The sequence below is a fragment of the Lipotes vexillifer genome, unplaced genomic scaffold, assembly GCF_000442215.2.
Source record: "Lipotes vexillifer unplaced genomic scaffold, Lipotes_vexillifer_v1.1 scaffold834, whole genome shotgun sequence".
NCBI classification, from domain to species: Eukaryota; Metazoa; Chordata; class Mammalia; order Artiodactyla; family Lipotidae; genus Lipotes; species Lipotes vexillifer.
The window spans coordinates 289,422-304,908 of record NW_006792311.1 but is presented as its reverse complement, the minus strand read 5'-3'; the positions used below and the strand labels follow the sequence as shown (position 1 = coordinate 304,908).

General features: G+C 40.8%; 1 protein-coding gene across 1 annotated transcript in view; it reads left to right on the top strand.

The window, feature by feature from the left end:
* The first annotated feature begins 14,858 nt into the window (after positions 1–14,858).
* The window catches only part of PSME4 (proteasome activator subunit 4), a 97,484-nt gene continuing 96,855 nt past the window's right edge, over positions 14,859–15,487 (top strand). Inside the window, exon 1 of the mRNA XM_007465487.1 lies at positions 14,859–15,155. Within this exon, the coding sequence (XP_007465549.1) occupies positions 14,914–15,155 (242 nt within the window). The 5' untranslated portion in view covers positions 14,859–14,913. The remainder of the gene's footprint in view (positions 15,156–15,487) is intronic.

Genomic DNA, 15,487 nt, shown 5'->3' with positions numbered 1-15,487 from the left:
TTTCCCTACTCAATTCTCCTTCCCCCTTTATCTCTCAAAGTGTTACACCCCACTCCCCAATTAATATAAAAATACTTTGGAAATAAATGCAGAGTAACATATTATAAAATTCATAAAAGTAAAAATTATAGCCCTGAATTAACTGTGTCTAGGAAAGACAGATTCTGAGTTTAATTATTTTATGAGCTAGAAAAATGAGAAACGTGATAATGATGATTTATGTATTGAGAAAAACACCAAGGTCACTGCAGGCTTAAGTGAGTTTTTTACATACTGAAATCTTTTTTCTGATTTAACCTGAGATTAAATGAGTGACTAAAGTAGCTATTTGGACATTTCTTTATTTAGAGAAGCCAATTTATTTTAAAGAGAAAATTTTCATCTCACAACTGTAAGTAACAATAGGATAAATGGGAGGAGCAGAGTAATTCTCTTAGACAAGTGCAGCAGCTGGGGTTCAGCAAATATGAGAGTCAGTATATGCACTACAATATGTCCTTAAAAGGACATATTATAGCAAAGATTCTTGAAACTTCTTTTTTTTAATTTTTATTGGAGTATAGTTGATTTACAATGTTGTGTTAGTTTCTGCTCTACAGCAAAGTAAATCAGTTATACATATACATATATCCACTCTCTTTTAGATTCTACTCCCATATAGGTCATTACAGAGTATTGAGTAGAGTTCCCTGTGCTATACAGTAGATTCTTATTAGTTATCTATTTTATATATAGTAGTGTGTATATGTCAATCCTCTTGAAGCTTATGAATATACTTTATGTCTTGTGTTCATGACACACTTCTGTGAAAGTGAAATGACACTCCTGTAATGGCAGTGTTGAAAAAAAAAATATATATATAAATAACTTCCACATAATTCACCAACTTGATATTCAGAATGTAATGGAAACTCTACATGACAGACCATCTAACATTATCAGCTAAACATAACCATTCTTCCTATTTTGTTTGATGGGGGAAGTCATAGCATTATGTTAGAGGTATACTTTGTGTGAGCCTGGGGGAGATTAGTTAGTCATTGAGTTTTAGTTGTTCACTGGTAATTTAGGAATGAAACTGTTACACTAAAGTAGTTTTAGACTAATAAATAAGAACTATTTGGTTGAAGGCCTGATCATTTCATTCTTATTTTTAACTGCCACCTAATACAACAGTTTCCTTTTGAAGTAGATCTTGGTAGAGATTGAAACATTTCAATGATATAAATTCAATTTATTGCTTTTCATTAATAAAACATTTAAAATATAATTCTAGAGTCCTCCTTAACCCCTAGCATGACCTCTCTCCTGCCAGCTTCCCAACTTCTACATTCTTTCCCAAATTGTTTCCTCCTTCCTCTACAAATCCCCAGCTTTCTACTTTAACCTCACACCTTTCACATCTTTTCCACAAGCCTGTACTTTCAAATGAGGACATTGCCTCATACTTCTCTGAGAAAATAGAAGCCATCAGAAGTTGCTCATCTTCTGATTCTCAATCTATTATTCTACCTGCACCTGTACAAAATTTTCTCCTCCTTCCCTCCTGTTTCACTGAAGGATCTCCTCCCATCATTTCACTCCTGCTCTGGACCTAATCCCTCTCTCTCCATATCATCATCTCTCCCTTTCTAATGAATTATTTTGATCCCAAACAAACACGTACAAGTACCTTTCATCTGTGAAAAAACTTTTTTAAAGAATTTATTTATTTATTTATTTTTTTTGTGGTACGCAGGCCTCTCACTGCTGTGGCCTCTCCCGTTGCGGAGCACAGGCTCCGGACGCGCAGGCTCCGGACGCGCAGGCTCAGCCACTCCGGGGCATGTGGGATCATTCCCAGACTGGGGCACGAACCCGTGTCCCCTGCATCGGCAGGCGGACTCTCAACCACTGCGCCACCAGGGGAGCCCAACTTGTGTCTTCTTTAAGCTAGCTTTCTTTCTTTTGCTTCTCCTCATGGAAAACTTTTTGAAATATCTTGTCTCTACATGCTGTTTCCACTCCTTCACCAAAAAGTCACTCTTGAATCCTCCCCCCTCCAGCTTCCCTGTCCTAGCATGCCTCCGGAATTGTGTGTGTCAAGGTCAAAAATGATCTCTATATTGCCAGCTCCACTGGCCACTTTGGTCCTTATCTTACTGGAGTCTTTAGAAGCATCTCTCCCTAGAAACATTCTTCTCTCTTAGCTTCTGTGATGCCGTTCTGTACAGAAAAAAGTTAACATAGCAGCCCTGAGACTGCTAGCTTTTGAACGGGCTTGCAAGGTTGGCCCTTTGCTAGCAATTGAGAGCTTCATTTTGAGGAGTGTTCCCATTGCTCTTTAAGTGAAAAATGATGGCTCACTGTGCCTACACTGTATAAACAATGTGGTTTATGCTGAACACCTGCTTTCCTTCTGGGAATCTGGTGCCTATATGACCAGACCCCAATAAAAATCTTGGATACTGACTCTCTAATGGGCTTTCCTGGGCAGAAATATCACACATGGGTTTTTCCTTTTCTCAGGCTCAACTGGTTTCTCTTGCTTTGGCCCACTTGGAGCCACAAGATTTTACTCTCTTTTCTATCTATACTATTTTCTAGGTGATCTTATTTGGTCTCTTAACATTAAATATAATATCATGTATATGCTAACTACTTCCAAATGTATAGCTCCAGCCTAGTTCCTGCCACTAACTCTAGAAACTGATATCCAAAAGCCTGCTTGAATCTTCGTATAGGATCTTGGAGGCAAACTTAAATGGCCAGCATGGAACTCATGATTGATTTTTCTCAAACCCGGTCCTATCCTCTGTTTTTCCCATCTTAATGAATGACCCTACCATACATGCTATTACCAAAGGCAGAAATTTTGGAGTCATCTGTGACTCTCTCCTTTCTCTCACACCACATTCTATCACCAAATCTCATTAGTTCTACCTCCAAAAAATTGATATTTCTCAAATCTGACCATTTCTCATTTTCTCTCCCTAATACAAGCCATCATCATCTCTCACTGGACTGCTGAAATAGGCTCCTAATTCATCTCCTTATTCCCATTCTTATCTGTGAATAATCTGACTCTATTCAGAGTCAGAGACATCCTTGGAAAGTTTAAATCAAATGATGTTATTTTCCTGATTAAAAACTTGTCTATTGATTTCTACTGCACTTAGAGTAAATCTAAATTCTTGGCCCACTTATTAGATTAGAAGAAAAAGTAGGTGCTCTTGCATTGTGAAAAAGCTTGGCTTGATCAAGGAACTGAGAGAAGGTCAGAGAACCGGGAGCAGAATGAGGGGGGAAGAGGGGATCAAGATATGAGATAAAATATTAAGAGAGGAAGGAGTCTTTTCTTTCAGGGCCTTGTTTATGAGTATTTGTTACACAAATCTGTGCTGGTATATGGAAGCAAAAGTCATATAACACTAAAATGTTCTCTAATGAACTTGATCATTTATAAAATGAGCCCCTACTTAAATATTTTTCCATACAAAACACTAGTGCTTATTTTCCCCACTCTGTCTCATTCAGTGGCCCTTCAGTTGACATCCTCATTGGTTTGAACTTTGAGATTATGGTAAACATCCAAAAATATCTACCAAACAAATCCAAATCATATGAATCAAAAAGAATTTAACCACAGATTTTGCAACAGGTACAAGATTTCATGAAGTTTATGAAAGTGATATTAGAGAATTCTTCAAATCACATACAATGCTGTTGGCAACTGAGGCTCTGTAATCATAACAGTTAACAGTAGAAGCAGAGAAAATAGAAAAGGAATGTGTTTCCAGAAGGGATCATTTGAATATCAAACAGTTAAGGGAGGTCATTAGGAAAACTGATGAGGCGGTTGATAATTTTTGCAAAAATGACTCTGTGCCTATGAAGAGAAAGAAGGAAAAAAGGGCCACAGACTGGGAGAAAATATTTGCAAATCACATATATGGTACAGGGTTTATCTGCAGAATATATAGAGAACTCTCAAAACTCAATAATGAGAAAACAAGGCCCCCAAAAGGGGACAAAATATTTTAATAGATGCTTCACCAAAAAAGATATATGGATGCTAAATTAGCACTCAGAAAGATGCTCATCATTATTAGTCATTAGGAAAATGCAAATTGGAAGCACAATGAGACGTTATTACATACCTACTAGAAAGGCTAAAGTTAAAAAGACTGATCATACACTGTTGGCAAAAATGTAAAATGGCATAACTACATTGGAAAAAAGCTTGCAGTTTCTTAAAAAGTTATACATATACCTTCCATATGATCTAGCCATTCAACTCCCAGGTATTTACCCCAAAGGAAAGGAAATATACGTCCATACAAAGACTTGTATATTAACATTCACAGCAGCTTTCTTTGTAATAGCCAGAAACTGGAAATAACTTAAATGTCCATCATCAGATGAATGGATAAGAACATTGCAGTATATTCAAACAATGAAACACTAATCAGCAGGTGTTTGAGAGAAAAATAAAATCACACCAAACTGGATGAAGATTGCGTGGTCATTTGACCATCAGCATCATCTGGGAATTTGTTAGAGTGCAAATTCTAAGGCCCCACTTTACACCTACTGAATCAGAAACTCTGGGGGTGGGAGACCACTGCCTTAGTCTCATTTGCTAAAAGTATCAGTGAGCGTGCTTTATTGTCAGTAACCATCTCTGGCTAACTTAAATTGAAGGTAAATTTATTGGAAAGTATCAGGTAACTCACAGACTTGATGAGAAATGATAAGAAACATTATCAGACAAGAGGTTAGAATCAAGGGAGTCAGGGTAGCGAAACAGTATGATTAAGATGCTGCTGCCACCACCAATGTATGCCATGTCTTCTATTTGACACAGTAGTCACTGTAGGAAACCACTGCTCCTGATAACACAGCCACGAATGCCAGACTGCCTATGCCATAGCTACCACAGATCCAATATCATCCATCATCCCCTCATCTTGGCACTACTTGCTCAAGATTCAAAGTACCTAGTGACCAAACCTGGATCACAAGATTGTCAGGGGAGTGATTAGAGGGTGACTCCTTAGGCTTCTGAAGTTAGAGGTAGGAGCTTACTTCTTACCCAGACCTACACAATGGGGGATTTCCCAAATCTAGCAACTGGGTTCAGATGCTGAGTAGTCAAAGACAATTACAGATGCCCACTACTTTAAGTGCTCTGAATAAAGTAAATTTGGTGTATTTTCAGCAGTCTAGCAGAATTAGTCAAACGTATTCTTTGTATTACTAATTATGGACTTAAGAACTGTCCATACTTCCCTGATGGCACAGTGGAAACCCCCCCCCCTGCCAATACAGGGGACACGGGCTCGAGCCCTGGTCCGGGAAGATCCCACGTGCTGCGGAGCAACTAAGCCCGCGAGGCACAACTACTGAGTCTGCGTGCCACAACTACTGAGCCTGTGCTCTAGAGCCCGTGAGTGACAACTACTGAGCCCAAGTGCCACAACTACTGAAGCCTGCATGCCTAGAGCCCATGCTCCACAAGCAGAGAAGCCACTGCAATGAGAAGCCTGTGCACCGCAACGAAGAGTAGCCCCCGCTCGCAGCAACTAGAGAAAGCCCGTGCACAGCAACAAAGACCCAACGCAGACAAAAATAAATTAAAAAAAAAAACTGAGAAAAAAAAATTTTCTCTTTTTTCTTGAGAGATATGTCTTTTCATACAAGTATTGGCTCACAGTGGATCACAAGAATGGATGGTGCCAGTATGTGCCTTTCCACAGCATGTTTGAGTAAAGACTATGAAATGAAATGGCTGGGTTCTTGGTGGCCTTCAAGTGGTGTTATTTAAAACTGAATTAATTGGACATTCATAGGCAAAAATATTAACTTTGACCTAAATGTCACACCTCACACAAAAGTTAATTCAAAATGGATCATGGACTTAAATGCAAAACATAAAACTATAAAACTTTTAGAAAAAAAATCTTTGACTCTAGGACTAGGCAGAGTTCTTAGATTTGACACCAGAAGTTTGACCCATGAAAGGAAAAATTGACAAATTGGACCTCATCGAAATTAAAAACTTTTACTCTGCAAAAGACCCTAATAAGAGGATGAAAAGACAAGCTACAAACAAGGAGAAAATATTTGCAAGCCACATATCTGACGAAGGAGTAGCAACTGGAATACATAAAGAATGCTCAAAACTCAACAGTAAAAAACCAAGCAATCCAATTAGAAAGCAGGCAAAAAACATGAGCAGAGATTTCACTAAAGAAGACATGCAGGTAGCTCATAAGCACATGAGCACATGAAAACATGATTAACAACATTAGCCATAAGGAAAATGCAAACTAAATCCACAATGAGATATCATTCACACTAATCAGAATGCTTAAAATAAACAGTAACAACACCAAATGTTGGAAAGGATGCAGAGAAACTGGTTTACTCATATATTGCTGGTGAGAATGTAATATGGTACAGCCATTCTGGAAAACAGTTGGGTAGTTTTTTAGTTTTAAAACTAAACATACAACACAGCATGACCCAGCAATTGCACTCCTGGGCATTTATCCCAGAGAAATTTAAACTTATGTTCACACAAAAACACGTAGATGAAAGTTCATAGCAGCTTTATTTGGAATAGGCAAAAACAACCCAGATGTCCTTCAATGGTGAATGGCTAAACAAACTATGGTACATCTATACCATGGAATGCTATTCAGCAATAAAAGGGCACAAACTATTGGTACATGCAACAACTTGGATGAATCTTTATGGAATTATGGTGGGAGAAGAGCCAATCCCACAAAGTTACATCCTATATGATTCCATTTATATAACCGTCTTCAAATGATAAAATTATATAAAGAACAGATTAGTAATTTTCCAGGTATTAGGGACATGGGAGGGGTCAGGAAAGTGAATGTGACCATAAAGGGCAACAGGAGGGACCCTTGTGGTGATGGAAATGTTCTTATCTTGCTTGACTGTATCAATGTAAATATCCTGATTGTGACATTGGACTACAAATAATAGCAATTTTGGGAAACTGGGTAAAGAGTATAAGGGATCTCTCTGTATTACTTCTACAACTACATGTGAATCTACAATTATCTCAAAATAAAAAGATTAATTTACAGGAATTCCAGGGCGGACCAGTGGTTAGGACTCAGCGTTCTCACTGCCAGGGGCCAGGGTTCGATCCTTGGTCGGGGAACTAAGATCCTGCAAGCCACACTGTGCACAAAAAAAAAAAAAAAAAAAAAAAAAAGATTAATTTACAAAACAAAGCAACAACTGAAAAAATGAATTAGGTTCTGAGTCCAGAAAGGCAGCCCACTCTCTATGGGTAGGTACGAGCTAACACTACTACCATCAATACCACCATACACAGATACATGACTATTTGCTACCTATTCTCTGTCTTGCCTCTTCTCTTGCCATTATCCACACTTTCTGTGCTCCTACCTCATTGTACTGAATGCTCCCTGGCCTAACTGGGCCCACTGAAAACTCCACAGCTTTCCACATACTGATGTTTCTGCCTGGGGTATACCTATCCAGTTGACTTCAAGACCCTAATAGCACCCCTTCAGCTCCCCCAAGTATTTGGTTACTGCCTGCAGCACTGTATTTGTATATCTGAAATAGCTTTTAGGATAAACTCCAGAATTCTTAACCCAGCTTACAAGGCACTACATGATCTAACTCTGCTTGCCTTCTCAGCCACATCTCAGCCACTCTTACTTTCTCTCCCTGAGCACACTGGTCTTTTCTGAGCTTCACAAGCCAAGTTCTTCCCCCACCTCCATTCATACTGTTTTCCCAGCCAGATCATTTCTATTATCCTTCTCCCCACCTCTTCTAATACTACTTCCTCAAAGTAATCTTTCTAGGCCTCCCAGTCTAGGCTAGGTCCCTCTGTTTTATACAATCAGAGCATCCTTTATTCTACTAAAGCATCTAAGAAAAGTATAATTAAATACCTACAGAATGAGTTGTTTAATGTCTGACCACCCCATTAGATAGTGAGCTCGATAATGTCATGGACCACACAGAAATAGATCTTTTAGGGAAATATTTTATGTTAAATTTTAAGTTGTTTGTATTTGTAGCATATAAATCCCTTGGTCTCCTGGAACCTGTTTCCATTTTATTGACACAAACAACACACACACACACACACACACACACACACACACACACAGCCTTGTGTGAATGGTTTATTTTATGGAAATGGTGGAAAGTAAGGAAAAAAGCCAGGTTCCATGTTTGGGTTAACGTGGTACTGGAACAGGGACAACAGAAGCCTTGTAAACAGAACTAGTTTAGCAGAAGGAAAGTTTAGAGCTGGAAGTGACCATAAAAACATAAGCGCCCATCCTCCAAAATTGACAGAACTATTGGATGAGGCATTGGACTTCTCACAGTCTATGGAAAGAAGTTTAAATTACTTTTTTCTAGAGATCTTAAGAGGTAGAAAGACCACAGATGACATTTGGTTACAATTTTATCTGTTTACTTGTCTGTCAGCCCACTAGACAGTGAGCCCCTTAAGGACAAGTACTGCGTCATCCATCTTATGATCTCACACTTGGCACTCAGGAGGCACTCAATAAATGTTTGTTGAATTAATGAATATATAATTCACTATGGAGAATTAGGGATCTGTTATATTATCCCTCTTATGAGTCTGTAAATTTCAAAAGTGATTCTCCTTAGTACAAAGTAAAAGACTGAAAAGGGTAGCATTTCAAGTACCTGATAACATGTGAGTGTCTTGCTGGTATTCATATTATTCATGCAGACAATTCCATTTTCTGCCTATGAACAAGGCCTGTTCTATTTATACATATAAAAACGGAGGGTAGGTGGAAACAGTGTACATCCCCTTTGTTCATCAGTTATTATCTCTCCAATGACTCTATTGTTAATTTCTTCAACTACTGTTAAAAAATACATCTCTTTACTATATTTGATTATGAGGGAAGCTGTGACCTCCTACATTATTCACAGCTTGTCAAAAAGAGTGAGCTTCAGTTGTGTTGAAAAACCCCTTTTGCTTTTAAATATCAAATAGGTGTTTTACAAATAATAAAAAGTAAATTATTTTTTAATCATCATCAATCATTTTTACAGCTTGATGAATAGACATCATCAATGGCCACTTATGTGATATGAGGATTCTAAAAAAGCTCTTAATTACCCATAATCATTCCCTTTTGCTCCCATGATGTCTAATATTTTAGTTAGAAGTTTATTCCTCAAAGGTCTCCAGTTCCAGTAGCATGGCAGACTGAGTTAATGCAGAAACCCTTTTACACAGGAATGCTACATTAAACATGAAAGCAAGAGATAACCACAGATGAGCTCACACACAGAAAAGGAATATCTCCTAGAAACAAAGAGGAAAGGAAAGCCAGAGTGATAAGCGTGTTAGTTAATTCTGCATCAGCTTTGTGGTAGTGTTATTCGATCTGGAAACAGCAAGTAAATTGGGCTTTAATATCTACTCCAGGATAGAAGTTGAAACCCTGGACCTAAGGGAGTTGGAAGTACTGATAAAATATTGCATAAAAGCACAACTCTCCATAGGTTGAATTCCCAGGCCTGTAACTTGCATAGGATAGAAATCCAAGTTTACACTAGCTGAAAAATGAACATAAATATTGGTTAGTACTATACCTATGATATTTCTGTGGATCTGGTGCAAGCAAACAAAGACATTGCTCTGGGTCACATGGGATGCCCACAGGGAAAAAAAAGCCATGTGAAGATGATCTCACAATATAAAAAGTTATAAAACACAATGATCCATCATGAACAAAAGTCAACAAACACACAGCACATTATTTGAAATAATAGAATATGATTGTCTAAAATAATTAAATAAGTATGTCTAAAATGATTAAAGAATTCATTGGGACCGTAAAGAACAAAACTCAATGAAAAATAGAATAGGGATATTTGAAAAAAACTTAGTAGAACTTCCAAACTTAAAAACATAATCATTGGAATTAGAAGCTCAATGGACAAGTTAAACAGCAGATCAATACAAATGAACTACGAATTCTAAGAATTAGAAATAGATATGGTAAAGTTATCTGGAATGAGGTAGAGAGACAAACACTTGCAAAATATCAAGAAATATCTAGACTAGAATGAGAAAGTACAACATATGTCTAATGGGAATTCTACAAGGAGAGAAGAGGAACAAAAAAAATTGTGAAAATAGTTGAAAATTTTGCATGACTGATGAATGATATGAATCTTCGATTTAAGAAACACAAATCCACTGCAAGATAAATAAAAACAAGCCTACACCTGGCTGCATTGTACTGAAATGGCAAAATGCCCAAGAAAGGGAAAAAGTGTAAAATAATCACAGAAAAATTCATTCCATTAGCTGTGATTTCCTTCTTATTAAAAATTGAGCTCTAAATATACTCTAGTTTAATTGGTGAAGTGGATACTATGGCTGGATGAGAAGGGTTTTTGGCTGAAAAATTCAAAACTTAAAAATCATATAGGGGGGGCTTCCCTGGTGGCGCAGTGGTTAAGAATCTGCCTGCCAGTGCAGGGGACACGGGTTCGAGCACTGGTCCGGGAAGGTCCCACATGCCGCGGAGCAACTAAGCCCGTGCGCCACAACTACTGACCCTGCGCTCTAGAGCCTGCGAGCCACAACTACTGAAGCCTGTGTGCCTAAAGCCCATGCTCCGCAACAAGAGAAGCCACCGCAATGAGAAGCCCACATACCGCAACGAAGAATAGGCCCCTGCCCCGCTCACAGCAACTAGAGAAAGCCCGCGAGCAGCAACGAAGACCCAAAGCAAACAAAAATAAATAAATTTATTTTTTAAAAAAATCATATAGGAACTAGGGAAAAAAATCCTCATTTCTCAGATCCAATATTCTTGTGATTTCAATAACTGCAGCACAACAGGAGTTTAGGTATTTGATTATATTAGAGTCATTCTAATATAATTTAAATACTTCCGAACATTATGCTCTGACAACAGAGATTCATCTACTTGTCAATATACCTCCCTGCTCCCCCACCCCACGCTGCCCCCATCCCAAATACATCATATACAGAAAAAACTAAGGCAGAGGAAGGCATGAAACTAACAACCTGTCATTTTTGTTCACTACTAGTAAGTGGTTTATCAAGTAGTGGGCCGATAAGTATATCAATGACATAAATATTTGATTGATAATTATCTCTGTCAATTCCTCCAGCTTGAGGAGAAACCTCTCTCTTCAGAACATTTTCCATGAAGGGCTACTGCACTTTCTGGGGCTTCCAAGAAAAGTGATTATAGTCTGTTTCCTAGAGGACTCTGATAAGAAGTCAATGTCTCCCTCAGGGTCTGACTGAAAGCATACTGGGTTGTTATTCTTTGGCAGAGTATCCTGAGCGCGAAGAAATTAAAAAAACGCTTGGGAGTTGGTCTGAGAAAATTAACCCCAGACTTTGGGTACGGTCTCTAATGATAAGTAGCCTAGGTCTTCCAGAGAAATTTAAGGTCTCCCACCTTTCTCCCCTGAAGAGGTATGAATAGTGTTTGCTATTAAACTTCATATAGAATAACAGAAAGAGACTTCATTCCTTTTGCTCCAACAATTCTTCCGATTTTTCCAGTTTGGACATCCATTCGCAGGGAAACTGAGATCACCTGGAACTGCTTTGAAATCTTAAATCTAAACATTCCTGTTGTTCCATATCCTTTGCTCAGGCTAATCCTTTCATGTTGTTCTTGTACCTCATCAGGATCTGAGTCCCTTGACCTCTCTACTCTCTATCAGCCCTCTTCTCTCTTCTTAGACTTCAACCAATTTACATGTTAACCATTCTCTTTCAAATACTCTCAACTCCACGATCTCTACTTGTTCAATGAGATAATGTAGATAAAACACAGGCTGAGAGAAGTGCTCAAGAAATGGCAGCTAAAACCACTACCATCACTACCACTAACATACATAATATTCTCTTGCTTCTTTGTCAGACTATCATATCAGCCTGTACATCATACAATCCTGGGCTGCTAAACATTACTGGAGAAAGTCACTAAGTTGTACAGACAGATGATGGTAAATTCATGCTTCTGGCCTTAACTGCCAAGCAATTCTGTTTCTCTAATCAGTTTTCTGAATTTTGAGACTATTCTAAACCTTCTCCAATATCCTCAAATCTCCTATCCACCATGTCCTCGCACCATTCTCATTCTCTTGCTTCACAAGAAAAAAAAAAAAAAAGGAAACCAGCAAAAAGAACTCCAACTTCCAGGCACTTAATCTGCAAACGTTTCTGCTTTTGCATCTCTTCTCCCCTGCTTTCCTCCTCTGACAAAGGAAGGAGAGTATGGTTTACTGCTAAGGGCCGATGACTCCATATTCTCTCCCACTCTGTCATCTTCATCCACATATCTTCAACCTATCTCTCCACTGGTGCCTTCTCATCAATATTTAAACATATCCCAGCTTCACACAACTACTGAAGCCTGTGCGCCTAGAGCCCATGCTCCACAAGAGAAGCCACCACAATGAGAAGCCCGTGCACCGCAATGAAGAGTAGCCCCCACTCACCGCAACTAGAGAAAGCCCGTGCGCAGCAAAGAAGACCCAAAGCAGCCACAAATAAATAAATAAATAAATAAATAAATAAATAAATAAAATATCCCACCTTCAAAAATTCCTTTTTTCATTTCAGCTAACATTTTTCTCTTGTTCTTCCCACTCAAACTATCAAAAAATGTTGCCCACCTTTGCTGTCTCTATTTACTTCCCACTCATCCTTTGTCACTGTAATCTGGTTTCCATCCCTACACTCCACTGAAACTGTTCTTATCTGCTTTATCAATAACTCCAATAAACCCTTCTTAGGTCTTATCTCACTTGACTGCTCAGTCACCTTTGGTATAGTTAATCAATTCCTCCATCTGAAAACTCTTTTTAAAAAAGCCCACTTTTCTAGAACGCCTACCTCTCAGACTGCTTCTTGTGAGTATTCTTTGTGGTCTCTCTCTTTCTTTATCCATCCCTAAATATGGAGTTCTTTTAGAGTTTGGTTCAGGGCCCTATTCTTTTCATACAGTTAAACTAATTAAACAAGGAGGCCATTAGACTAAGGTGGCTCTAATGCTTTGGTGGGCTACTTAAGCAAACCAAAGTCTAAGTGTGTAAATGCCTCAAGATTACGAAATCTAAACACTGAGGACAACCAATCACAAACAGCTAACTAGGCTTTAAGCTGTAGCCAATTAAATAATTTCTTCTTTGCTTCTGCACCTTCTTTATTTAAGTCTTTCCCCTGCCTCCTGTTGGTGCTCCTAACCACTTCTGGTTTGGTGTTGCCCAATTCCAATCAATTTTTGCTCAGATAAACTCTTAAAATTTTTAATATGCCTCCGTTTATCTTTTAACGATACTCTATATCTCATTCCCTCCAATCCACCTATATGCTAATCCGTATCCATTTTTAGATGGCCCTCCTGATCCATACATGAAAATATTTTCCCATCCCTTAGGCATTCTGCCTCCATAGCTGTTTCTGCTGTGTTCTCTCTCTGTTTCCCAAGCCAGAAGTCTGACATCCTGACTTCTGTTTCACACTTCACATCCAATCAACTACCAAGCTCAAGCCATTCTTGCTGAAACAGCTCTCGAATCATTTCAACTGACATGCAGCCCACCATTATGTCACATCTCCTTAAGGGGTCTGCCAGTGTCCAATTCTGTCTGTTCTAATCCATTCTAATCCATTCTCCACACAAAGCCAGTGATTCTTCAGCAATGTAAATTATATCATGCCACTGCTATGCTTAATTTTTCCGCTTCCTGTTGCCTTTAAGATAAAGCTCTAAAAACTTCCTAGCATGTCCTTCTCAATTCTTCACTCCCCTCTCTGCAAGCAATCTTCAGTCATTATGAACTTAGAATTCCTAGAGTGCATGCTTGCAGCCTGAGCTCTCCTCCAGCTGAAATATACCTTCCCCTCTCTTGTTTTCCTAACAAAATTTGCACTCAGTCCTGAAGCTCAACTTTACGCATCATTTCTAGGAAACTACCTGACACCCCTCCAGTTTGAAGACCTCTTTAGGTGTTCCCAAAGCATCCTGTACTTATCTAGCAATTAAGAGCAGTATTGTCTTGTAATTGCTTATTCCCTAGTCAATAGCTCCTTGTGGCTGTTACGTCCAAGGAGGGCAGAAACCAGGTGCTCTTAAATTTTCCATCTCAAGGGCCTAAAAGGAGTGTCTGACAGACAGTAGTTCAATTAATATTTGTTGAATGAATTTGTTGAATCCCTTTCTTTGGAATGAGGGCGGCCAGGAGAATGCCAGAAAGACGGGGGCTTAAAGGGGACACAGTAAAAATTCTATCAGCAACAAGTGGGATGGACAGAGTACCTAGGTTTTTCCGTGAACGTGGCATGGGGGACTACGTGGAGCGCCTGGTCCGAGGCCACGGCGACCACACGCTCCCGAGGGCAGACGCAGGGAGCGCGCGACCCCACGCGAGGAAGGACAATAACTTGGAATTCGGCCTCGAGTTTCCGGTGGGACAGCCTCGAGCTCGGCCAGTGGGACCTGGGGGTGGGGGATCCAACCCGGCCCACAACAGGAAGGTGCTGCACCTACGGTCGCTGTCGCCGTCGCCGTCTCCTCCGACGTCGTCGCCCCGCCCCGGAAGTGACTTGAGGCTCGTCCGGAACCTCCGGGCCCGGCGGCTGCAGCGTCACCAGCCGAGCTGGTGCGGGGCGGGCGGAGCGGCCGCTGCAGCCGCCAACGAACCGGGAACCGCGCGGGGCCAGTAGCGCGCCGGCCAGGGGAGGGGGCCCAGCGATAGGGCCGAGGGCGACGACGACGCGGAGGAGGCGGAGCCCGGAGAGGGGTGGGGGCCGGGGAGGGTTAGGGTGGGAGGGGGTTGGGGGGGTGTCCTGGTCTCATGGAGCCGGCCGAAAGGGCGGGCGGCGGGGATCCCTTGGAGCCGGGCGGGCGCCCCGGTCCGGACCCGCGGGGCTTCGTCCCGCAGAAAGAGATCGTCTACAACAAGCTGTTGCCGTACGCCGAGCGGCTGGACGCCGAGTCCGACTTGCAGCTGGCCCAGATCAAAAGCAACCTGGGCCGGGCAGTGCAGCTCCAAGAGCTGTGGCCCGGGGGCCTCTTCTGGACCAGGAAACTCTCCACGTAAGTGTGCCGGGGCCTGCAGGATGGGCCGGAGGCAAAGGCTCGGGTGTGAAGGCGTCCGCGGGGGGTGGGGGGGAAGCTCTTTGTCCGCACAGGACCGCTGGACCCTCAACTCTGCCCCGGTTCGGGCGGATCGTTTCTGTGCAGTAATCCCAGGGTCGAGACCGAAGCCTGGGAAGCACTCAAGCTTCCTCCCTGCCACTTTCTTACGGGATCTCCCTGGTTCTCACCAGCCCTCTATGTCCTTCGCAGCTGCTTCTCCCCAAGGTTTCGGGTTGTTGTCTTCCGACATTCGGGGCCCGGGGGAGCGTGAGGGCACTGGACCCGCAGGG